The sequence below is a fragment of the Lepisosteus platostomus genome, chromosome 10 (assembly GCF_059453375.1).
Source record: "Lepisosteus platostomus isolate fLepPlt1 chromosome 10, fLepPlt1.hap1, whole genome shotgun sequence".
NCBI lineage: Eukaryota > Metazoa > Chordata > Actinopteri > Semionotiformes > Lepisosteidae > Lepisosteus > Lepisosteus platostomus.
Window position 1 is genome coordinate 50405377 of NC_142620.1, and position 25555 is coordinate 50430931.

Consider the following 25555-nt stretch of genomic DNA (forward strand, 5'->3'; position numbering starts at 1 on the left):
CATGGAGATACCAGGGCAAACGGGTGCAGCGGGTCACAGGTTTCCTGTGTCTCCTTGGAAACCGAGGCACGTTAAAGGTTTTCTTTAGGAGGAATATTTTTTGATAAACTATTCTTCTATAAAAGTATGGTTAGGTTTTACGTCAGTACGGTGCTCACTACATTTAAACTAAACAAAGGTAAAGAAAGGTACGTAGAATTTACTCAAGCGTAAATTGAATAAACTGTATAGTCAATGGTCTATGTATTTTCCCGTCAAACATTTTTTGTTTAGTCCTTATTTTCTAGCATCTCCATTCATTCTTCAGCTGACAGGAGATGGGTCTGTAGATATTCTGCTTTCATTTGGATATTTTCAAAGCCCCACACTGCTGAACACTGTATAGGTAACATCTGTCTGCCAGTTAATAACTTAATGTCGAGAACGCCGAGTAGTTTAAAAATAAGCATTCTTCCGAGTTGAATTCATTAAAATAATCTTGAGGTTCCTTGCCTTAGATAAAAAAGAGCTGTTCTTCATTAAGCACTCAAGGGAGATTGTGCAGAAATAGGAATGCCAAGCAGCAGAACACAGAAGCTTAATATTTGACTGTCTAATTTTTATTCAATAAGAATCCTATCTGTATTCCACGATGCGTACAGTTCTATTAACTCTATAACTCTTAAGTAGTTACAGAAAATAAGAATAAAAGTTGGTTCTCAGTCTGGATAGATCCAATTTAAAGTCATGGTGGAATATAAAGACAGATAGTTAATTCCTATATTTTTAATTATAAAAAAACTAGACCTTTGAAGTCAGTTCCCTCTTAAATCAGTGCAATTTGAACTTAAATTTGAAGATGTCCAAACTTGTACAAACGCCAGAGAATCGTGACTGTGGCTCCCTGTGAAGCTCACAAGTGGTAATTACTAAGATTAATATCTTTGGATGGAGAATCAGGCTCCAAGAGCCCGAGAGTGGGATAGCAGATCGGGAATCGATGGCAGGAATTAAATGCGACGGTTGTGTGAAAAGTTGAGTGAAATGTAAAAGAAGCCACCGGGCTGTTAGGCTGCATGGCTGCTCGTTGAGAAGTCGTGATGTCAGCCCTCTGCACAGGGCCAATGGGGACTAATTAGAGCTTCCGAAAAAGGGATGTGTTTAATGAGTGTGTCATGAACGTCAAACCACAGGAAACAAGCGGTATACAGAAAGCAAGAAGTTCCTGTAAAGCATCTGGTAAAAAGGTGTAGGAGGAGGGAGAAAACAAGACTCCAGCTGCAGCAAGCATCTCTTTTTTAAAGCCTTTCTGAGCATGCCGCCAAGCCCAGAAACAATGGCAGCAGACGGGGGCTGCTCTCAGCTGAACCGGTTGCCTTACGCTGTTTAACCTGCGAGTTTAAAGTCTGCGCTAGTCAGCAGAGCACAAGACGCACGGGGCCGTTTCACCTGCTCGCCACTTCCGTGTAGCCGAGCGGGTCTGTCCAAGCAGCCACAGCAACCTGCGACCAGCGGCCTCCTGCACCTCGCAGTCACCCAGCCTGTCTCTGTCTGGCAGGCTGCCGGCATCGCTGAGCCCCCCTCTCACCCAGCTGGGCCGCACCACGCAGCAGGACCGCAGGGGAGTGAAAGCTTGACGTGGGTAAGAGGAAAGCTACCAGGCTTCTCTTGAAGGGCCGTGGTTGCAATTTCACTCTGTTCGGCCTTCTAGCGAGGGCAAGCTCAGGCAGCAACGTGGCCTTTTTTGTGCGTTCGCCATTGTCGTTGTGCTTGCTTTTCTTTTTTTTGGGGTGTGAAAAGAGCCGCCAGTGAGCCGGGGTCTTTGTTTTTTGCGTGCGCCCCCACACTGCTGCAGATGGATGGCCGTGTTCTCGCTGCGCAGTATTCTCCAGAGGGAGGTCTTCACTCCGCGGGGGGAGCGCCTGCTGGGTGTGTCCTTCGTCTGGAAAGCCCGCAGGAAGAGGAAGAGTGCCATCCTGTGTGCAGCAGGTAAAGTGTCCCCCCCGCTTGGGTTCACCATCCTAGACAGGAGGGGGGCGAATTCTACCATGGCCCAAAGTCTAGAAGCAGTTGCACCCCATAAGACACACGCAGGCCAACACAGCTAACTAGATAAATACTGTAAAAATCTGAAGGACCTGATAACGTGCAACCTCTGTTAAAGTCACCGATGAAAGGAGAGCCTCCTCTGCTTCAGTACTGTGAGATGATAAGAGTAAAAAAATTGCTTTTCCTCGTAAACCATTTGTTTGATTCAAACTTATGGTGTGTTTCTCAAAAACAAAACGCAAACAGATCAGCCCATTGTGTGAAAAAACATTGTTCCTCTTGATTTAAAAGTCATACCCCTGAGCTGGTGGTCTGTAGTTGAAAAAGCTGTATAGTCACTGCACAGTTAGTGTGAAACATTTTTTTCCTTCTAGCACAGATTGCAGTCTTAGGCCCCTGTCAATGTGCTGGCAACATAGGTTGTTGGCACAGTCACTCTGTGCAGTAAACTAATGTCTTACAATTGATACAGACCGCTGTTTGTCTAAGCAATGGCCAATCACACCTTAAGAACAATGTCACATAAGATAAGATAAGACCACTTTATAGGCCATATACAATTTTCTCGTACTAGGAATTTGTTTTTTCACAGACCCCAACTTACTCTCCATGAGACACACAGACAGGGAGAGAAGCTTGGGGTCAGAGCGCAGGGTCAGCCATTTATACATTAATATATACATGAGAACATAAAAATTCAGTGTGCTGGAGGAATAGCAATTACCTTTATACTTTTGTTGCTTTGTCTTCAAAATTGTCATATTTAGTCATAGGCCATTTTGTTATATACGTGGAAGCTATACAACAGATTTGTGTTTTCCCAATACTTTTATTACATTATTAAGCAATGTAATAATGTAATAAGAAGTAATTATCCCACTGATTACTCCCTCTATATTTCACTTCCTAATCAGAAAACGTTTAATTTACTGTAACATTCCATAAAACCTCTCTGTCCTTTGTTCAGGTGGCTGCAGTTTCTGTGGTGTACATTTAACTATTTAGTATTTAGGATCTATTTACTACAGCTGACAGAGATAGAGCAGTGCTATCATTGCTCTCAATGGATTTTGTTTGTAACTTGTGGATTGAGGGAAGCAACCCAATGAGGGAGAGGGTTGCTGTAATGTAATAGTTTAGACAGCCTATACGTTAACACCTACGAGAGTGTCAAGTTTCCTAAAGGTCACACTCTGCAGGTATAGTTGATGCCCCCGGAGCTTACATGCGGTGACCTACAGTAGTTGGAAGGATAAGAGGGTATGTTTTCAAAAGATCTTTTAGAGTAGAAGCTGCACCTTTCTGCAGAGCGCTGTCAAAAAATATCTGTCAACAAGAGCAGGGAGAGCCTTTTTTGCATTGATTATTTAAGAAGGCTATCAATTCGGACATGTGGCTGAAGAGAATCAGATTGGGGATGCGTTTTTGTCATCTTTTCCCAGTTTTTCAGTTTCTCGGTGGCTCAGTGGCCTGTGTGCTTGAATGATGTCAGACATAATTGGATTAAAATGCCTGGGCCACATCTGACTGCCTTGAGTGCTTCTCAGATTTGTCACAGCTTCCGTCTCTGTCGCCTTCTTTCTGCCGGGGGTGCAGGCAGGAAACGGGCACATGCAAGCGCACACTTGACATGAACCTGGCTAGACCGCAGAGCTGGCGCCACGCACGCAGATTGAGACGAAGGTGACATTGTAGACTGAGCTGACATCCCTAGGGGCCTGCCACAGCCCAGAAGACCTTGGCTTTGTGCTCCCAAGAACAAGGCAGCGGTCCCTGGGTTAGGAATTATTTGAGCGTCAGAATGGGCAGTGAGTTGGGACAGGTTCAGCCCTGAACAAACCGGAGTTCAGAGAATGACTGCTGCTTCTCATTAGGGCGCCATTCACTTGTGTTCAGGTGTTGAGTGCGCAGTATTACAGCGCAGCCCACCAATAGATCTGCAGTGGTTTCAGAAGTAGTGTGCAGTATAGCAGAACATTCACGGAGTGATGTAAGCATAAGTGATAGTGTGTGTAAAAAACAATGCAACATTTCTCTCACTCAGCAGGTATGCAATGTAGTTATGTTTGTCATTTTTCACCTATTTATGTTTTTTACCTTTTTTCTTAATTTATAAAGGATTTGTTTCCCCGTCCAATTTTTATTTTGCTTTTAATTAAAGAGAGGGTGCTTTTTTGGTTAATATAAATTGTTTTTTTGTGTGTTTTATATCTTTAAATCCTATAGAATTGTGTAAAGAAGGCAGAGGATTACTGTATGTCTTGTAAGCCTGCGACAAACGTGCTTTGTAACATCTTTAGTTTACTTTTACACAGCAGCAGCTAGTTCATAAATTATGAATTATTTGAAACCAAATTCCACACCAATCAGAAAAAAATGAGTTTATAACAGAAGTCAGGCCATCAAGCTGCTTAGAAGGGCTACAGATTAAGGAGCCTTGATTAAGGAGACACTCTGCATCACAGCAGCTCAGCACAAGACAGGACCAAGCCCTCTCCATTGCCCAGGTTTATTTCAGTCACTTGCTCAAATCGTTAATTGCAGCCTCTGTGAATGCATTACATAATTGTGGATCAGATGGGTGAGAGCAAGTCCTACAGCACAATGAGCTGGAGGGTTGGTTTCTGCAGAAAATGTGGCTCAGGCAGCTCCTACTGCTGTCACCGGCCTGGCTGTGGAGATGCAGCCCAGTTATTCCTTTCTCTTTCAGTGGTGGTGACTCCCCTTCACTCTTGTTCCTGCCTTAGTACTTTCCATTGAGGCATCCTCATCACCACATCTGGGAGATACCCCAGGTTAAATTAAACGTGTGAAAGAAAAACAAAATAATTAATTTAGGCACAAAATAAATAGGCTGTTGACTGATTCTAAGTGCAGCTTTGCTCTTGGTGCTTGCTCTCTGTTTGTCTCTGCAGTGAGTTCAGACCAGTCTGGGCAGGTCGTCCTGGTGACCGTGAAGGCGGACCGGGAGCACTACAAGCTGTCTGCATGCTGGCCAGCCACAGAGCTCACACTGGTGGATGGGAAAGATGCTGTCAAGGTCAGGAGCACTGTGTAATTGCAGAAGTCCCCCATGTTGAACCAGATGATCTCTGCAGGCAGGCAAACCGTGTATAAACTCATTTAATTCCCCCAATGTTGAGAGGAAAAGTTCATTCGTAGAGATCATTAGTAGAAGAATGCAGCAAGGGCAAGTCAACAAGAAGCAAATGATTTGGGGTACATAAATGAACTGTTCCTGAGTTGTAATGGTGTAACAGTTATTGCCAGGTTTATGGAAGCTAAACTTTTAAAGATAATCTATGAATGGCGATCACAAAGGAGTACTGCGCATAGATTCAGGTGCATGACATAATGTTCATAATCAGATGTTTATAGAAAAAAAACCCAACAGAAATGTATTTACGTAAAATCTTTTAAATACCTTTTAAATTCTTCATTAGTTTACAACACCAGCCTACAAATTAAGGTTCCCTCTTGTACACTTGGTGTCTTTCTTGGTGTTAAACAGCAAATTCCATTAATTTCAGTGAGTCGCTGTGGAACAGCTTAAGTTGCACATAGCATGTGAGAGTGCACTGTTTGTCCACCAAATGTGTTATCGAACCTTATCATTTCAAATAATTTATAATCATGTCATTTCTTCTTTTTTGGCATTGGACAATTCATTCGCTGTTCTTCCTATCTCCATTCTGGATAAACTGACGCACAAGGAAAATGCCACAATTTTAAATCAATTTCTCATTAGACATAATATTGTTTACATTTTTAAAAATTCACTTAGCTCAAGTGCCAGATGTTCATTGTCTGTGAATTGAGGTACAATGGCCAAGGTTACATTAATCTGGATAAACAGTCATTCAAAAATAATTTGTTTTAATTATTGAAAGAATAGCAAAAGATACAACCTTGCCCTGCTTAGAAGATTGCGCATGATTGTTTGAAGGGAGCTGGTCTGTATAAGACTTTGCCTGGAGACTGAGATTTGATTCAGCAATCAGCAAATGAGTCCAGAGACACCAGGAAACTGAAAAGAGGCTCATGTCATGGACAGGACATGTCATGAGACCACACTGACCCAACATTTCAGTGGCTACAGTACAGGAAATTCCAAGAAGATACTATTCACTCTTCATCAAAATAACTATAGATTGCTGTCTGCATAAAAATGATATTACAGTGCATGCTTGCAGGGCACTTAACACTAATGTTGACCTCTCAAAGTCAGCATCTTCTCTGAACTAGAAAACTAAAATAGTGACAGAGTGAGTGCTTGAGTGTTTTATTCACTAGTGAACGCTGTTGTGCCCTTAACGCTTCTGACAGAAGATAATGTGTTCAGAGACATTATGATGGGCATTGTGCTGAGTGTTGGGCTGTTCAAGCCAGCTGAAGTGCAAAGTTATGAAGAGGAATCTCCTTTAACAAAAGAATTCCTCTAGAGGAAAACGTGGGCTACTTCACCACTCAGCAGTACTTTGACAAAAACCTGCCTTGTCCGTTTCTCCATACTGGAGTTCCATCGAACATCTATGGGACTAATTTGCTAATGCTATCAACAGGAGACAACCAGGAATGGCTAACCTCTGCCAACTGGTTGCTGTTGTTCAGGAAGAGTGGCATAACATCTCATATCAATCTCTCCAGAGATTGTGTTAACAAGGATAAGTCTGTGTACAGGGAGGTCATTCCTGATAGTTATTTAGCACTGTTTTCAGTTTGACAGTGTCACATTTCTTACTCACATGGCAAGGTTTCTTACAGAACCTTACCATGATTATTTAATTGGTCTTTTTTGAGAGATTGCATTAAGATCTATTTTAAAATCCATTGGATATGTGTCCAATGGGCACACCTTTTGGGCACCACTCTATATTGTGAGTAGCAAAGGGCTATGCAGTGGAAACCGTAAAATCTCAAACAAACGTATACAACTTCCTTTAAATGTGCTGTTGAAAGTGAATTTCAACTACAATGGCATCATGCTGTTGCTGCCCTGGCATGATCTTTCACTGATGTATCTGGTCAAATTCCTTTGATTTAAAGGAATTTAAAAAAATATATAATATACAGAAAAAAAAAGTAATCACTCCACAACTAGGAATAATTCTCCCCTATGCTGAATATTTTATCTTATGAAAATGAAAAAAGAGCTAGATTAAAAAAAATGATTTTCCTCATCTTCAGGTTTGGGACTGGTTGCAAACAAGACTATTTAAAGAAAATTAATTCAGTGTTTATTTTTTGAGGAGGGGAAGATATTTTTAATACAGGGTATCGCTATAGACCAGGGACAGGAAACCCCAGATCTTGAGGACTACAGGGTGTTCTGGCATTTCATTCCAATTGTTTGAGTTAATTAATTTAACAAGAAGATTGTCTTGATTAGGTGCCAATCAAAATCTGCTTGTAAAAGCTGCAGGAATCCATCCCTTATGGACTGGAGTTGCCTATCTTTGCAATAGATGAAAGTTACTTTGAATTGATGTTTTTTGACGTGATTTCTAACCCTGTCCTCTTTAAGGACATTTTGTCATTCTCTCTGCCTTTCAGATGTTTGCAGCCCATAGAATCTGTACGGAATGCAATGCTTACAATTAAATTACAGTATACTGTATAATGGATATCTTAATAGACTTTAATTTGATTGAATGCAAGCAGCATAATGACATAGTGATTTTGCTGCTGCTTCCCAGCTCTTGGGTTCTGGATTTAATTCCAGACTAGAGTGCCTTCTTTGTGGAGTTTATATGTTTTTCTGCTTGGGATTTCTGTAGGTGCTTCTGTTTCCTCCCACTTTCCAAAGAGATGCAGTCTGGGTTAATCAGTGTCCTTTATACTGTATGTGTGAGTCAATGAATGCTTGTGCGTCCTGTGTGCAATATATGGCATTGCATCACATGCTACTGTAGATTAATTTGCCCGATGCCTAGGTGCAATGTAGCAGAGATGGTTTGGGAGAGTTAGTGATGAGTTGGCAAAACCTTTAACCTGCAGTTTTTAATTTCCCCCTGATGGACAGGAGACAGCAGAGTTCCACCTGCACCTGGACAAGGTATATAAATGGGTATCAAGCAGCTCTGGGGAGAAGACTGCCTTCGTCTCTTGCTTATGGAAGATCAACCAGCGCTACCTGCAAGACAAAGTCAAGTTTATCAACATTAGCCCCTCTATCCTAGAAGGTATTTGCAAAAAATGTTAGCAAGAGTGAATCATTTCTTGTCAGGGACACCATATGAAATACAGTCATTGTAACTATTGCTATTCATTTGCAGCTATAGTCTAGTAACACCAGCATAACTAAACAAACACTTATTCTGAAAAAAGATGAAGATGATGACATATGAACAGATATGGAAACTAATGCCCGTAGCCAGCTGCAATTAACCAAGGCCAAGCAAGTGACTACTTACATTTTCACCACAGCAGCTGGTCTTGTATGACCATACCTCCAGCAATAATACAGCATTCAGAGACATAATTGTCCTTAATATGAGGGGAATGCATTTTGTTACATGTCTTTGGTTCTCTGATTCAACAATTGATTGAATTATGGTACTGTATATGTGAATGATCTGCATGCACTGTAATATCCTGATCTTAAGGGCTATGAGAAAGGCACTAGGCATCAGATCTTGCTTAGACAGAATTTATGAATAGTCTGAAACATCTTCTGCCTTTATTTTTCACTTGATAACTTTATAACCCTAATTTTTATTAGTTTTAATTCCAGCTGATCTTAAATGAACTGATGCAATCATTAATTTAATTGTTTTCTGCACCTAAATAGTTGCAGTTTTTGAGTTATATAAAAAATGTATAAACAGTACTGAGAGGCATGAAAACTCAATAAGTGAGTATTATAGCCAACAGCATCTGTTGCATTTTTTATGCTTCAGTATATTTGAAATCTTTCACATTTGCAGAGCTGGAAAGAATTAAAAACTGTCTAATTAGAAAATATAATCAGTAAATATGGGTTTCAGATAATCAAGATCTCAGAATTATGTGAACAACAGAGGTCACAAAGACCTGAATAGGGAGAAGATTGACAGGAGTATAGATTAAGAGGGCTGAATCAACAGTCACAAGTAAATGAATCAAGTTAAAGCACACTGAGAATCCAGCTGCAAACTGCACTACTCCTATGCTATTATAGTGTACTGTATATTTAGCTTAATTATATATGTAAATTATTTTACCTGAAAACACTTACATCTGATCGAACAATGTTTTATAAAGTCCACATACTAATGTGCTGCAGCCTGTTGACAGCAGAATACCACAAACCTCAGCCCAGAACTTGCTGTGTTAGAGGCAAAGACAGAAAGACACAGTGCTCTGAAGCCAGAGATTTACTTAACAGCAGCACACCTCAATGGAAGTAGAAATCCAAAATTAAAAGAAAAAATTAATTTGAACATCGAGACTGTTTTTACTTTTAACCAGCAAGAAGTCAATATCAATGACAACCTGTATTTACGTCCTGTAAATTATTTTTTCAGCACACGGATAGAATCGATGGTAACCTTTAGAGCTTCATTTACACAGAATAGGTCCCAGGGGAGGCTAAACAGCAAGAAGCACAAACAGGTGGAGCTGCTGCTGCAACACAGCGGAAAACAGGCTTGACTGCAGCTTGTGTGTGAGAAGGCGTTTCAATTGGTTTGTCAGTATATAGCTGGATTTCTGCTCAGAGACACCGTTCGCTGGCTCAAGCTTGGGAATGTTAGTCTCATAGAGTAAAAGTTCACTGAGATGAGTTTCCTTAACAGGCTGTTGGTCTGTAAGATTTTTTTTAGGTATTGCAATTCAAGCTTAAAGGTGGAAGTCCTGAGCTACTGATAATGGACAGCGTGTCTATCAGACGACTTCTTAAAAATCTGTTTTACTTTTTCCTGTTGACATCTTGAGCCTCTGCCTTGTCTCCCACACTCTGCCCCATAGCTAAAATACTTCTCCAGTCCATATGGGCCTTTTTTTCCTCTTGCCCAACTCTGTAAGTTTTTTTTTATAAAAAGAAAGAGAGCCACATTACTAGCCTGATATGGAAATGCATGACTGATACTGATCTAATAGGAGAAGAGACAGCATTTCTGAATTAATTTGCATTTGTTTGTTTTGTTTGTTTGTTTTTTTCATTCTTTTACTTAAGAACATGCAGAATGAGAAATTAAGTATTCAGTTCCCAAAGCAGTCTCACAATCTGCAGGATCCCCCAACCTCCTACTTATACCTCTGGGAACAACAACAACAACAACACCGCGTTAGTCATTAGTGTGCGTTCTGTCTACATGTGGAGGTGCTGTTCCTCCACAATCTCCGGCCTCCTCTCTGACCCTGGCAGATGGTATATGACAGTCAGCTATAAGAGATGATATATCTCCCACTCACAGCCTGTACGAACCTCAATGTGGAAGCGAAATTATAAATGAACTTCATTAGATTTAAATTGTACTTGTCTAAGATAAATGTGATGTAAACTGCGTGTGTTTGTGTGTGGTGGCGGGGCATAGTTCAGATATTGTTCATTGTTGTTTTTAAAATAAGAAGTATTTGCATTCCTTCTCAGTACGAGTTATTCCCTGTCTGATTTAAAAATCCACCAGTGGACTGTTTGTGCACGTTGCAGTCTTGTGATTCATTATACACACTGCAGATCCATCCTAAGATAAATTATTCTCCTGTGAATAGAGAAGAATGCTTCACCTAGCTGTGTGCACGTTCTACAGTGAGGGAGTTCATGCAATATGAATACAGTATGTGTTTGTTTATGCACAGAGATCTGTGGGTCTCTCTTCCTCTAATCAACGAGTCCCTCCCTTGCAGAGGTGTTGCCATGGCAGCAGGGCAGGGCAGTGAGCTCGCAGGTTGAGGAGGAGGAGGACGGGTACCAGGAGCTGACAGCACGGGAGGCTGCTGATATCCAGTACCTGATGGAGCAGAGTGAGCTGGCTGTGTCCAATGCCAAGGCCTTCACACAAACACTGCATGCTAACCTACAGGCCCTAGATAAGGTGAGGACAGTGGAGCGGAGGATACCGAGACAGCAGTGACCGACAGTGAAAGAGCATTGGGAGCTGTAATAACGTGAAAGAAGAGGCAGGCAATGTGACATGAGGGCATGGTTGTTAGCACTACTGCCTCACGATTTTAAAGGCAGTTTCCAGCTTGGGCCATCTGTCTTCATTTTCTCCCTCTTCCCCACAAAAACATGCAAGGTTCGGTTACATTGACTACTCCAAACTGTCCTTTTCCAGGGGTGTTTCAAGGGAATTTCATTTTAGTCTGGTCTGTTACCAGACACTGACTAATGGACAATAGAGGACCAAATGAGCATGAAGGGTCAAGTTGTCTTCTTTCATTCGTTACCTTTCTCATGTTCTGATCTTAATTGACAGAAATAATTAATTGACTGTACAGAAATAAATACTTCAGTGTTGTGTCAACCTTTTCACTCAGTGTGACAGAGCAGTAATAAGAATCCTGTCATTTTCATTGACCATAAAATTACAGTAGGTTTGCTTTTAGCTCTTTGCATTGTGGGTCTTAGACAATTGTACTATAAGTGCACATTGACACTGTTATAATACTTATGATTGGACGTACAGTCACATATTAAACAACACCCTTTAGTTGGTTTGGTGCTGAGAACTGTTCAGGATTAAGTGAAGTTAGACACATCCAGTGTCTGTGTGGTTAAAATCTCTTCACGATGCAAGAGCTCGGCGCTTTTTTCTGCCTGCCATGTCCCCTTTGACCTCCAGAAATAGCCGCTCTGTCAGGATTATACTTACACAAGCCAGGCTGTGTGCTTCTTCCTCTGTTTCTCATCCTCCTGGTTTATAGGCATGCAAAATGATTAAAAATTGATAACATTGCGCTGGTTCTATCTGTGGAACAGGCATATTTTTATACTCTGTGAACAGTGCAAGCACAGCTTCCTGAGGGAGCCAGTCTGCCTGTGCAGTACAGAGACCGTGCAACACAGCCCTGTACCATAGCTGTTGCTTAGAGGCATGCCTTAATTTGTGAAGCTTCTGCATACTTTGGCCCCCTGTTCTATAGCCGGAGGAAATCATGCTCTATGGATTAAGTGTGCAGTCCAAGCTTACTGACTGCTGTCGGTCATGCTGTGCGAAATTAATTTAATCAATAATCACAGCAGTCTGCAGGAATACAGTATGCTTTCCAATTCAACATTTCAGAAATGAACCACGTGATTAAATTACATATAAAACTGTCGTTAAGTATATTTGTACTATACAGCGTATGAAGGCATTTCATTCCTGAAATAAATGTGTGTGTAGCTGTATGGACATGTCTGTTTTCACAGGGAGTATCGCTTTGAGCCATGAAGGCTTCAATGCTGTGAAGGGAGCCTCACCTCCACACATGATAATCTAAAAAGATCTTCAGAGGCTATTGTAACAAATAGTCAGGACTGTTAATAAGCAAATTTGAAATTGTAGGAAATAATGTGCAGTACACAGTGTGCACTGTGAAATGAGTAGGAAATGAATAGCACTTGTGGGACTTCTTGGATCCCAGACATACAGAGGCAGCTGTAATGTACAGTAAGACAGATGTTATTGCTTTATTTACAGTCACCAGAACATTGAGGATGGTTGGTAGATCATTCCATATAGCCTTCTGGGAAATGTAGTTGAGACAAGAAGCTCCATATAGCTTCCTCCTGTACATCCTTAATGTGTTAAAGGTGCTGCATCAAGGGATTCGCTGATGCCTGTTTTTCTTTCACTTTCCCGCACAGCAAAACTGTTAAAAGCGAGGCTGAGACAAGCTACACATCCAGCCACAAGTTTTTTCTTCCTCATATTCTTCATTATTTGTTTACCTTTTTTAACCACTGCGACCAGCAAGAAAAACAAACCAGGTCATAATAATAAATTGTCATTTCCACCATGTAACGCAGAATGTGCTGTATTTTGCTTTATACGGCGAAATAGAGGACACCCACGTTTTCCCCTCCAGGAGAACCTGCTGGCCTTGCTGGACTCCGAGCGGCAAGTGGGCAGCCTGGTGCAGCTGCTGGAGGTGGGGCTGGAGGAGGTGGCCCGAATCGAGCAGTCGCTGAGCCACCACGACTCACTGCTGCGCACCGTGCAGCAGCAGATGGACAGCATCCACACGCGCAATGCCTGGCTGCAGCGCATCGACCGCAACCACGGCCTGCTGGACGCCGAGCTTTCCTACCTGGTGGTGAGGACCCCACTGCACGGCCCCCACACTAAATAAGCACCCACTGGCAAGAAGTATTGGGATCCCCAAGGAAAATGAATGGGCTCTCTCAGTGACAGGCAACGAGTGGCTGGACCTAACGAGCTGGAGTCAGAGTTACATCACCTTCCCTGGCTAGAATAATTCTCAGATAAGGTCACTTTATTAGCCATATACAATTTCTTGCATTAGGAATTTGTCTTTTCACATACCCCAGCTTGCTCTCCATGAAACACAAAGACACACAGACAGGGAGAGAAGCTTGGGGTCAGAGCACAGTGTCAGCCATTGTACAGAGTTAAGGGCCTTGCTCAGGAGCCCAACAGAGTAGGATCCCTCTGCCAGCCGCAGGATTTGAACCGGAAACCTTCTAGCCACAGGGGCAGATCCTAAGCCACAGAGTCACTGGACTGCCCTAGATCTCAACCCTTTTACAAACTGATTGAGAGGCTTGGATCTGTATTTAGGTTTGTCACACCGTTACCCTTATTACAGCTTCAGCGGTTAAAAAGAATGACACTGAGCTGCAAAACCTATAAATATAAAAGACGTGCCACACCCTCTTCATATTATTCTTGCTCCTCTCAATAGGCCCAACATGTTGTTGATTGGGTTTGTAATAGTCTGGCCAGCGTGTAGTACCATGGGAAGACGAATGAACAACTCTCCCCTCCCCAGGGTCTCTAGCAGCACCCACTCTCTCCACTCCTTCGCAAAATCTACAGCACTAAACCTGAGGCTGGAACAGCATTTTCCACATTGCTCAATTCAGCGGAGATTCATGACATCGGACCTATTTTTTCAATTGGCATAATACAAAATACAAATGATCAGGGACACTGGTGCTGAAAGGCAAATCAGACTAATCCCCACAGGGCAGCCTGTTAGTACAGATTGATTAATTTGGAAAGATATTTTAAGAGCCAGCAGTTCAACGTGCTTACAGGAAAAACATCACTGTGCTTTCCGGAACAGCCTGTTGTATTCATGGGTAGCCTTAGGATCACCAGACAGATTATTAAGAGGGGATAAATCAATGGAGAACAATAAAATGCATCGTATTTCCTTTGGTCTTATTATATTTTGCCTTTTTCCTTTTCATGTCCTGTTTCCAATTGTCAGTTTGTTATTTGTGTTAAGTGTCTGGTAACTTTCCGCAGTGACTTTACATTTACTGTCCTCCTCTCCTGTCTTTCCCCTGTTGAAGTGCTTGACTAAGTTTGGCAGAACTTGCCGGAAAAACCACACGAATCCTGACCCATAGTACCCTGTCGTGATTCATTTAAACAGCTGTTATGGCCTCCCTGCTTCGCAGAAGGAGGGATCATTTAATGGGGGCTAGCTGTGGGAGAATTGTTGTTATGTGTTGTAACGAGAATGTGAGTGGTGTAATATGTTATAGAAATATGTGTTTAACTGGTGTTCCCTGGCGGTCTGTGCTCCAGGACAGCCTGACTCTAAGCGAGGAGCATGTCTGGGTTCTGAGTGAAGGGGATCTTGGGAAGGAGCAGGATGTGAAGGCATGTGTTGCTGCGGTTCGAGCCCTGACCAACTGTGCCAACACACCGATGACCCCAGGTACAGACCCCGTGCGTCCACTTCACTGCCCGGTCTTCTAGTATTTTTACTAGAAGTATCTTCTAGTATTATATATTTCTATATACTAAATAGAAATTTAGTTGTTTTTTTTTTATTTGGAGAAACGTCCCTACCAAAGAATATCAAGTCCTTCAGTGGCTAAACCTATAGGTCATTACCACATTTTTTGTTCTACTTTGTGCAATGCTAATTTCTGCCTGTAATGATTTTCTACAAGAAAAAAAAAGATTAGTTAAAAAGTTTAAAAACCATCAAGAATGTGTGTGGTTACTCAGCACAGTCCTCAGTGTATACTCTCCAGCAGCCATAAAGAGAACTAAAGGGTTGCACTGATCCTTACTGGCAGCTCATTGCTGACAGCGAGGATTAATGTGAATGCCAAATTTAAACCTTTCCCACAGAAGTCAATGCAGAGGTTGAGTATTCACCTGAGTCCCCGCAGAGAGGTGTGGGTGTGACCCTGTGCCCCTTGTGCTTCTGCCTGCTGAGGGCGGGTGATACACACCTTCTTTTCCGCAGGCCTCCAAAGGCACATCCCCTGCAGCCTCCTCTCAATGCCTTCATGCTGTCAGAAGTATAAACTCCAGGGGAAGCCTGACCTCTTTGCTGGCCACTGGTGCCAGCAGTCCTTTTTTTCTTTCTTCTTCTTATTTTTGTCTCCAGGAATGTTCCTGCTTTAGAGTCACTGCTCAGAATCGCTTATGAATCATGAAAAAGACAATAGGTCAGGGTATTAACCCTGACAGAATTTCACAAGCAGAAAGAGTGCTGTATCTGACGTTCCCTTGTGGGGGTGTTGTGTTGAAATAAAAGCCGGGCTTCAAAGGCTTGGGTTTCATCCAAACTCTGTGCTTCAAGTATCCACACTAATTGTTTTTTTTTTTCAAATATTTGCCCTTTCTCTTTTGCTGAATAGCCTATAGAAGCATTGGCAAGGCTTACAGGAATTTTAGGAAGTTTGAATGGATTATTTTGCAATATCATGAAGGAGAATTTCTTTGCCTGTGAGCTTGACTATTTATGCCATCTTCCCCGCTAATATTTTTTTCTTGGCTCCCCAAGTATTTTTGTTCTGCATTTCTCAAGCACAAGCATTTTATCTTCATTGAATTTAGTTTTTTGGGAGCTCTTCGCACTATCAATAGATTGATGAGAAGCTCAGAATAAAGCTTGTCTGCAGTTTAGTTTTAGTCCTGTGTGTAGTGAGTTGCCCCAGTTCTCACCACTCTCAAACACAGTGACATGATAAGTGATAACTATTGTAACAGAACACCAGCCAAATAATGTAGCAGACCCAATCACATAAATATTTGATGGCATAAAAAATATAAAAACATTATAAAAGGCCTTACGGAGGTACACAGATATGTGCACATACAGAACCTGAACAGAATTTCTATTTGGGGTGTAAGTATACTGTGATAAAATGTAGCAGAATGCTCATTACTGTGGAGCAGGACTGTATTGTGCTTTGTCCTGGAGTCCAGTGGAAGCTGTGACAGTGTCAGTGAAGCACTGTGCTCAGGTTTCCTGGCTTTGTGTTGCAGGGCAGCGCAAACTGCATGCCGTGGCAGAGCAGCTGATCAAGTTTGAGAGTCTGCGTCAGATCTTTGAGCAGCGCAGCTCATTGTACATCAACGCCCTCATTGTCCAACAGGTAAAGGCCACTCCATGCAGGGCCAGATAGCCCTGTACAGCTGCTGGGGGAGACAGAAAAACAAGATTTAAAACAATATGTTCTTCATCTGAATCCAATATATTTTATTTATAGCTTTACCGCAGTGAAAAAATATTGAGTTCCACTCAAAATAATATTGTAAGCTGAAGCCCAAACATCAGGTCCTCATGTCAATGCTTAGCAGAACAGATATTATTCTGATTGGTGTGGTGTGTGATCTTATGATTATTGCATTGACAATTTTTTATTTTTAATGCTTGCGTATACCATTTATCAGGAGGTGCCTTAAAACTGAAAATGAATTATTCTGCTGTAAAGATTAGATGTGTTTGCCAATGTTCATTGTCACAGCTTGCCGAGATTGCTGTTCAAAAGGCCTGTGCTTGAGTGTGTACAGCAGTGGTGTGGGTCTTGTTTGCAGGATGTGGCAAATACTGGAGCTGCTGCAGTGGACGGAGACAGGCTGGTTCTACCAAAGCTCACAGATTTTCACCAGCAGCTGACACAGTATGCACCACTGATGGACTGGTTAAGAGAGACCAGCCCTACTGCCTTTCAGCACCTGCAAAAGGTCAGAGCTATCTGTATCTAGACTGCATCTACGGTATTCAGAGTAGAAAGCTACTGCTGGAAGTATCAGAAAGAGAAAAGCCAGAGCATTGCAATGTTTTGCAACTCTTGCAGGAGTAATTGTTACAACTTTCCAAATAACTGTTGCAACAGCAATTTCAGTACAGAAATAAATACTTCAGTGTTGTGTCAACCTTTTCACTCAGTGTGACAGAGCCGTAATAAGAATCCTGTCATTTTCATAGACCATAAAATTACAGTAGGTTTGCTTTTAGCTCTTTACATTCCTAGGCAATTGTACTATAAGTGCGCATTGACACTGTTTTAATACTTATGATTGGACGTACAGTCACATATTAAACAACACTCTTTAGTTGGTTTTGTTGTTTGCGCAATTGTGAAGAGACTCATTTGTTAGTCAAAAAATGGAAATCTTGTTACCGTAAATAAGGCTTTAAAACAAATAGCATTTTAATAATCATCCTTTTTGGAGCACAGCGTCGCGACAGATTGAATCTAAAATAATACTGTTGTTAGTTATTGTTTCTGTAGTGCCAGAACTTGTCTGATATTAGAGAAAAACTGCCATCTGGTGATGAAACTGTGTGGCAGTGTGATGTCTACTGTGCAGAGGTGCGGTGTCGATCAGGAGATGTTCCAACTGTGGTTCTGGTCTTCTGCTTTTTATTACAGCCAAGATCTCAGTAATCTAGCTCAGCCACTCGTTGGTTTATTTAGTCAAGCTTTAAAGATAGCTACAAAGTCTGCAGAACTGGAGCTGTTTATGCCTACAATTGCTGTGGAGGAAAAAGATTTTTCCCAACAGCTAGAGAATGTTGTGCCTGTCCCCTTTTTTAATACAGGAGAAAGCTGCCCTGCCTCTTTAAATCGGGTCTGATTTACACTTTTAAACCAAAGATGCTCGTTGAGTGTCTAACTTTATCCTTTGATTGCACAGAGGCTAAAAATAAAAACATATATTGATCTTCATTCCAGGTGTATACTGACATTATTGGAAAGCTTTATGACAGACAAATGAAGGACCTTTTTGACGCAGCCAAATTCAAGGTGTCTGGAGTCAAGGAGACAAAGAGATTTGGTGAGAGGGGCTCTAGAGTGTGAATCTGAAAGCTGGTGTTTTAATATGTCTGATGGTTTCACTAAATTTGAGTCCAGCCACATGTACAGTACAGTATATATTCATGTTGGAAAATAAGTTCACCATGGTGGTAAAATTAATTTTCTTTACTGCTTGTGTTATTCACTCTTGACTTCGCCAACCTGTCTTTGACCTCCTGGCTAACCTAATTTATGTAATCTTTGTTTTCTTACATACTGAAAGGAAAAGATTTGTTTGCCTGCAGGTCCTCTCTCCTTTATGTGACTGTGCTGTTCAGAGTTTCACATAGGAGAACTACTCATTCAAACATACACACTTCTGTAGGGGTCACTGAAAATAAATTGGATTTCTTTGGAATCCAATAGAAAGACTTGTTAATAGAGTGCCAAAAGATAAATTAAATTCTTCATGCTTCCTAAGTTTCCTTTTAAACCCAATCTAGCAATTTCTGAATAGATGGGTTTGAAAAATGTTTCTATTATAGCCTTGCACTACTATGTATTTTTTATTTAAAACAAGAGCTGTTTTCAATTTACTCCTGACTGCAACCTGGATAACCGCATATCTTTCACTCCAGCTGGCAGTGACACTGTTCAGAAATATTGGCTCAAGGCAGTTGTTTTCTGTGCACAGAGCTGCCTGGCAATGTTTTCATGCATGACATCCAAGAGGAATCTTTGTTCCAGTGACCAGAACACTGTATTATCCTTCCCTCCCCCATGTCAAAGACCTTGAGTATGAAGTGCATTGTTCACAGGTCACCTGGTACCTGTCAAACACAAATAGCAGGCTTGTCCAGTTATCTGCGTTTCTTTATTTTAACAGCTGTGTTAATACAATCTATAATTTATTAGGGCTGCAGTCAAGGAGGAATTTGTGCCCTTGGAAATCCATACCCCAGTGCAGATACTTCTCAGTCTACAATTACAGTTTATCTCCTAGTTAGCAGCAGTATAACCGCACTGCTTCTTTTCCAAACTGTATGCTATTGCAGGTACTGCAGCTTGTAAAATTGATTTCATGATTGGGTGAGATGCGAATAGATAACAGATCAGTGTTCTCCTACACCTCCATTTGATGTATATTAACACATAATGTTTTGTTTGTTTCCTGTGACAGGTATGATTCCTGTGCTCCAGGGGTCTATGGAAAGAGCCCCCAACTCCAGTTCTTCATCATCCAGTGCAGAGTGGAGACCCAAGAGGGTGAGAATAGAGCCACTGTCCTTTATTTCAGCAGCATTCACACAATAACTTGCATTGGTCCACCGGCCATGCTCAGTAACCCTCCTCTTCCTCTCTTGGCCAGGTTGTTGAGCAGATGTTTAGCGAACTGAGTTCTGTTCTCATCGCGGAGCAACAGTTCCTCACCATTTTCTTTGCACTGAACAGAGGAGACAGAGGCAGCAAGCACAGTCTCAGCACTGAGGTGAGCAGGAAGTGGGGGTCTCTGCACTCAAACCAAATACTGTCTAGAAACGTATTGAAGATTAAAGCAGTCTTCTTTATTCTTGGATCACCCTGTATTAAGTGTACTACAATGATTTACAAGTTAAGAGAATTTAGTCATCTGAATAGCACCAGAGCAGCCTTAAATCACAAAGCAAAATGTTTGGTGTCAGGTCTAGTCTAGTCTGTCCTACTAATTTCTCAGAGCCATGTAAGGAGGTTTCTGCATTGTTTGCTAGCCCAAAGGTTGATTGTATCTAATGTCATTCACTCATCTCGTGGTACAAATCCTGAAGGACATTCACTATGCGACGGGTTGCTCTGTCTTGCAGCGCTTCACTTACTCTTCAGCAGGTTAGTATGCACAGTCTGTAGAGTATAAGAGGCTGCCTCTTGGCATCTGTCTGTGTGACTTACTCTCTGTTCTGCTGTCTTTTCTCTGCAGTACCCAGCTGTAACCATAAGCAATGTGGCTGACCAGACTAAATTGTGAGTATCACGAATCCTGATTCATTGCGAAATGTTTTTTGAATCCCTCGTATTATGTCCTGTGAAGGCATAATTGATTTGATAGCTCTGACACCACTTTTACTTCTTTCTTAATTCTTGTACAAGACCATATTAGGCCTGCTATGCCTTTATTCCTGACCAAGAACTCATCCACCTGACAGCCTGTATATGATCTCAGTAAATTCTGAGGATATATAACAAAACATTGCAATCAAGTTCATTAATCTAATTCCCAAATCTCACTGTGTGAGTTTCTTTTACTTCAGGCCAGCAGGACACAAGAAGAGGCCATGCAGCTGGATAAGAGTGTCAAACACTGCTCCCCTGGTATCATACGGCCCAGGAAGCTTAGATTGCATGCAGGAGCTGCTGGGGTGTGTGGAGCCCCGGCTGAGTGTTCTGCTCACCCTCTGTGAGAAGACAGAGCCACTCAGCTGCCTGTGGATGCTGAAGGAAACTGACCAGCGTCTCCACAGCACGCTGCGCAACCCCCATGCCTCTTTCTACTGCTCCCTTCTCTTCTGCACCCTGCAGCTGAGCCAGCAAAGCCTCCAAGGGCACACTGTGAGTGTCGTACCGCACACCAAATACAGCACTCCCTATACGGCACACACGTGCCACATAGTAGAGAATCACCACTCTCTCCCATTACTGAAACACTGATAGTTAAGTAGTGCGTATGGCACTCACAGGAAAGAGGGATGCTCTGCTCTCATCAATTGATTTTTTAAACTTTAAGAAAACAGAACAAACTAAGGGTGAGAATGGAAAGTGTTTCAAGTAGCTTGGAGGAATGGGGGTTTTGCAGCAATGCCGACCTGTTATGTTGGTTATATTGGTCTTGCAGGAAGCTCTGTGCAAGGAGATTGAAAACTTGCGGCTTTCCAAGAAGGCTCGGATGGGGCTGCTGCCATTTGTGCCCCGACTGGAGGAGTTTGTGTTAGAAGGGGAGAACGTTCTGCGCGGCTCGGAGCGGCGCTGGGGGCTGGATGCCGCGTACAGGCAGCTCTTTACTGCTGCCTTCCAGAGCTGTGCGTGTATCCGCCTTCCCTCTCAGTCACAGCGCTGCTGAACTGGACACAGAGGCACAGCTAAACTAAACAATACACAGAACACATGCACTTTCCCCGTCATCTATCTGGATTAGTCATGCCTTTGCCCTCACTCTTTTCAAATCGCATGTCAATCAGACCATGCATTGTACACTTTACTCTTATATTATCTTACTATACTCCTACTATTATCTTTGTGACGCCGAGTAAAGTGTCGTAAAACAAAGGTGAGATGATGACACATGGTAAAGTATGGTAAAGTATGCAATGAGCAATTGCAAGGCAGTGAAAGAGCATGGTGAAACCATGGGGAAATCATGGACAATCTACAGACATTACAGGCAAAAGCTACCAGTAAGGTTCTATATGAAACTGGTGGCAAATAGCATTGCCTTTGGGAGCACTAAAAATGTAGAATCACAATCTGTAATAATTCTCTTTCTCAAATGCATTCCTGAACCACTTGGTAGGTGTATTAAAAATCTCAAAATGTAATGAATGTTAGGCTGTAATGTTGTATCAGTGTAGCAATAGCGTGTATTCCGTGCAGAACGACAACTTTCACAGCCGCTTCCTGAGGCCGTTCTCTTTCTCTCCTGTGGGTGTCAGTGGAGAGCCTGTCCACCCAGAGCTTGCGCACACACCCCCTAGTGGTGCTGCTGCTGAACTTCCACCGGCTACACGGTTTCATATCCCGCTTGCATCTGCCGGAGCTGGAGTCGCTGTGCGAAGAGGCCAGAGAGAAGAGCGCCCTATACCGGCAGCAGTATGTCACTCTGAACCTGGGCCAGCCGCTTGGCACACTCACTGTAAGTCACTGCGTGTGAGGGACTCCGGTGTAAAGACTTACAGTATATGCTTAGTATAAGGCGCATCAGTGTTTTGAAGTGTGAGCATCTGTGCGTGTGGGCAGCAGTTTGTAGGAGAAGCTGATTGTTGCCTTAGGAGCTCTCTCTCTATAATATCTTTATCTACTTCTCGCAAACTCTTGTTATAGCTCCATTCTTCCTTACATAAGATCGGGAAAAAAAACTCACAGAAAGAGCCAGTCTTTCAGCCCATTTTGCTCACTTGTTTAATAGAAATACTACTGCGTGACAAAGAGGCACTACAAAGAGTTGTGGCATCAACCGATGAGATTCGCACAATCCGCCGTTGCGGAAAAAGCCCAATCCATTATTCAGAATCCTAACCATCCTGGCCACAAACTCTCCTCCCCCCTGCGCTTTTGCAAGCAGTACTGCACTATTAAAGCATGACCACTAGACTTTAAAAACAGCGTCTACCCTACTGCAGTACGCACACTTAACAGCTAACTGCACTGCCTCAGACTCAGAGCACATCTGCACTATGCACGTTGTGCATGGCCTACCATGTTTTTATTTTTCACTACTACATATTTATTGTTCTCCACAACATCTTTATTGTTCCTGTCTTTATTATCTAATATGTTTGTAATGTACTGTCTACAGTGTGTGGTGTTGTCTGTTGTACTGTGTGTGTCCTGAGAGACCAGCGTGAATCAGAGTTCCAGTGTACATGTACATATGGCAGTAAACTCCTCAACTCTCTATGCTAGAAGTAATTGATCCAAGGATAAAGCCACTTCCTAAAAGGATCCAGTGAAATCTACTTCAACAATATCCGTTATTGCAAAGATGCATTTCTGTTCCTGGCCCTAAGTTTGAAAGAGATGATATAAAGCGCTCTGAACTCAGTGTACTCCCGTCAAGATAAGTTGGTGCTGAAGCTTAAAGGCAGTTGGAACTTGTTGGGTTTTTTTCATTTTCAGTTCTTCTGCCAAGTCTCCCGTGTATGCTATCTGTTCAAGAGAGGCCTGCAGCTACTGCCTTTCTCTCTGCCTTCTCTGTCTTCCTCTAGTCCCTGCAGGACTGCAGGTCTTCCCTCTTCTGTTCTTTCCCTTTTCTTTCAGCCTCACCTTTCTCCTTTTCTGTAAGGCCCTCGTAGCCGCCCTGATCCCTCTTTCCCTCGCCCTCCCTGCCTCCCCGTCTCAGGAGTTCCTGGGAGGGGTGCGGACGTGCCTGGCCCACGGCGTGCGCGAGGAGGAGGTCTGTTTCAAGCTGGCGTACAGCAAGCAGGAGCTGCGCAAGGTCATAGAGCGTCACCCAGGGCGGGAGGTGCGCAAGACCATCGAGACGCTGTACAAGCGGGTCAGCAGACACCTGGCTGAAGACGAGAGCCTCCTGCAGGTGCAGCACATTGTACACTACTCCAGCAGAGCACTGCAAGGGGTTGCGACTGCAGCGCCTTATGTGTGGAGTTTGCATGTCCTCCCCGAGCCTGTGTCTCGGTCTTTGCCAGCCTTCTCAGGTTTACCCTTGCTTTCCTAAGACATACCAGATAGGTACATTAAGTGGAGAATGTCTTGTGTTTTCGAATTTGTGACTCTTCCTATCGTTATATCGTATGTTTTACAGTTCGCAGGCACTGCAGACAGGTGGCAAGTTCCTCTAGTCGTTCGGCTGCATTCATCTCTCTCTGAATGCATTTGAATGCATTCAACTCACTCTCTTGCAGAGAACTAGATAGCTAAATCAGGTGGTTAGTTCCTTTACACCTTCAGCTGCATTCAACTCACTCTGAATGCATTTAACTGCATTCAACTCACTCTCTTGCAGAGAAATTGATAACTCTGTGAAGAAGGACATATTAAACAGATATGTATCTGTGTAATGACAGTGTGTGTTCCATGCAGGATGACAGTTTGGAGGGGCTCTTCCTGAGGCTGTTTACTGGCTGTTTACTCGTACTGATCAGTACGAGTACGTCGGCATTGATTTCTTTAGTTGTTGAAGTGTTTTTGGCAGTACTAGAGCCTTCTTATCACCCCAGTGCAGTTCCGTTTGATAATGAATGTGAACCTCAGTCTGAGCGGTGCCGATTTCTCTCTGAGCAGGTGGTGTGGAGAGCCATGCAGGATGAGTTGACAGAGCAGTACCGCGGGTTCGAGCAGCTGATCGAGAGGTGCTACCCTGGAGCCAGGATCAAGCTGGATTTCACTGAGGAGGAACTGCAGCAATACTTCAGCTCTGTCAGCCTTAGAGACAGAGAGTGAGGGACAGAGACAGGAAGACTGAGGGGTGGAGTGAGTGACAAAGAGAGAGCACGGATGAGTGACTTCCACTGACACCTATTCATTTGTAAGGGTTCATGTCAGATGTTAGATTTATAGTCCAAGAATAAATCTACTGTAAAGTCATCAGGCCCTCACATCATCATGGAAACCTGACAGAAGTCTATCAAGGCATCATTGATAGATGCCTTCACTCTGCAACTCACAACTGGCAACCCACTGAAGCTCAGCAGGTGTGAGCCTGGTCAGTACCTGGATGGGAGACCTCCTGGGAAAAACTAAGGTTGCTGCTGGAAGAGGTGTTAGTGGGGCCAGCAGGGGGCGCTCACCCTGCGGTCCATGTGGGTCCTAATGCCCTAGTATAGCGACGGGGACACTATACTGTAAACAGGCGTCGTCCTTCGGATGAAACGTAAAACCGAGGTCCTGACTCTCTGTGGTCATTAAAAATCCCAGGGCGTTTCTCGAAAAGAGTAGGGGTGTAACCCCGGCGTCCTGGCCAAATTTCCCATTGGCCCTTACCAATCATGGCCTCCTAATAATCCCCATCTATGAATTGGCTACATCACTCTGCTCTCCTCCCCACTGAGAGCTGGTGTGTGGTGAGCGTTCTGGCGCACTATGGCTGCCGTTGCATCATCCAGGTGGGGCTGCACATTGGTGGTGGTAGAAGGGAGTTCCCAATACCGGTAAAGTGCTTTGAGTGGAGTGTCCAGAAAAAGCATTATATAAGTGTAAGCGATTATTATTATTATTATTATTATTATTATTATTATTGCTCTCCAGACAAAGGCAGTGCCCATCCAGCACACTCTGCAACATATTCTTGTGCTCATTTTAGAGTGGTCAGGGCTTTGAGACATAAACTGCCTTTGCACTGAACAAGGGGTTATCTTACTCTCCTCGTTTCTGGACCAGCCCTCTGAACTCCTGAATAATGGAGTGTTTCATGCAGTTACTGTTTATGCAGGCAGTTCTCACATGCTCAGTAGATTACAGGAATTTTGAAAAAGAGCTCTTAACAATTGTCAAAGAAAACAAATATCTATTATCCATTTTTGAAATTGCTTACTTGATTTCTTTCTATGTCTTGCCGATGTAAATGGATATTTTTAATATTAAAAATGCAGATTCAGCATTATGCTTCTCATATCTTATTAATACAGTAACAAGGACAGGGGTGCGCACAGCGTGGTTTGGGAATACCCCTGGTTT

At 42.8% G+C, this 25555-nt stretch overlaps 1 protein-coding gene across 1 annotated transcript; it reads left to right on the forward strand.

Annotated features, from left to right (window-relative positions):
* Positions 1-1047: 1047 nt before the first annotated feature.
* LOC148653884 (exocyst complex component 1-like) lies at positions 1048-25475 on the forward strand. The gene is made up of 18 exons (XM_088596964.1): positions 1048-1621; positions 1835-1968; positions 4944-5068; positions 8051-8210; positions 10858-11045; positions 13024-13251; positions 14715-14847; positions 16416-16525; positions 16968-17117; positions 18113-18215; positions 19356-19441; positions 19545-19664; positions 20130-20173; positions 20461-20758; positions 21042-21225; positions 21856-22055; positions 23262-23456; positions 24164-25475. The coding sequence occupies exons 2-18, from the start codon at positions 1839-1841 to the stop codon at positions 24320-24322; spliced, it is 2613 nt and encodes an 870-aa protein (XP_088453090.1). The 5' UTR covers positions 1048-1621; positions 1835-1838; the 3' UTR covers positions 24323-25475.
* Positions 25476-25555: the final 80 nt, after the last annotated feature.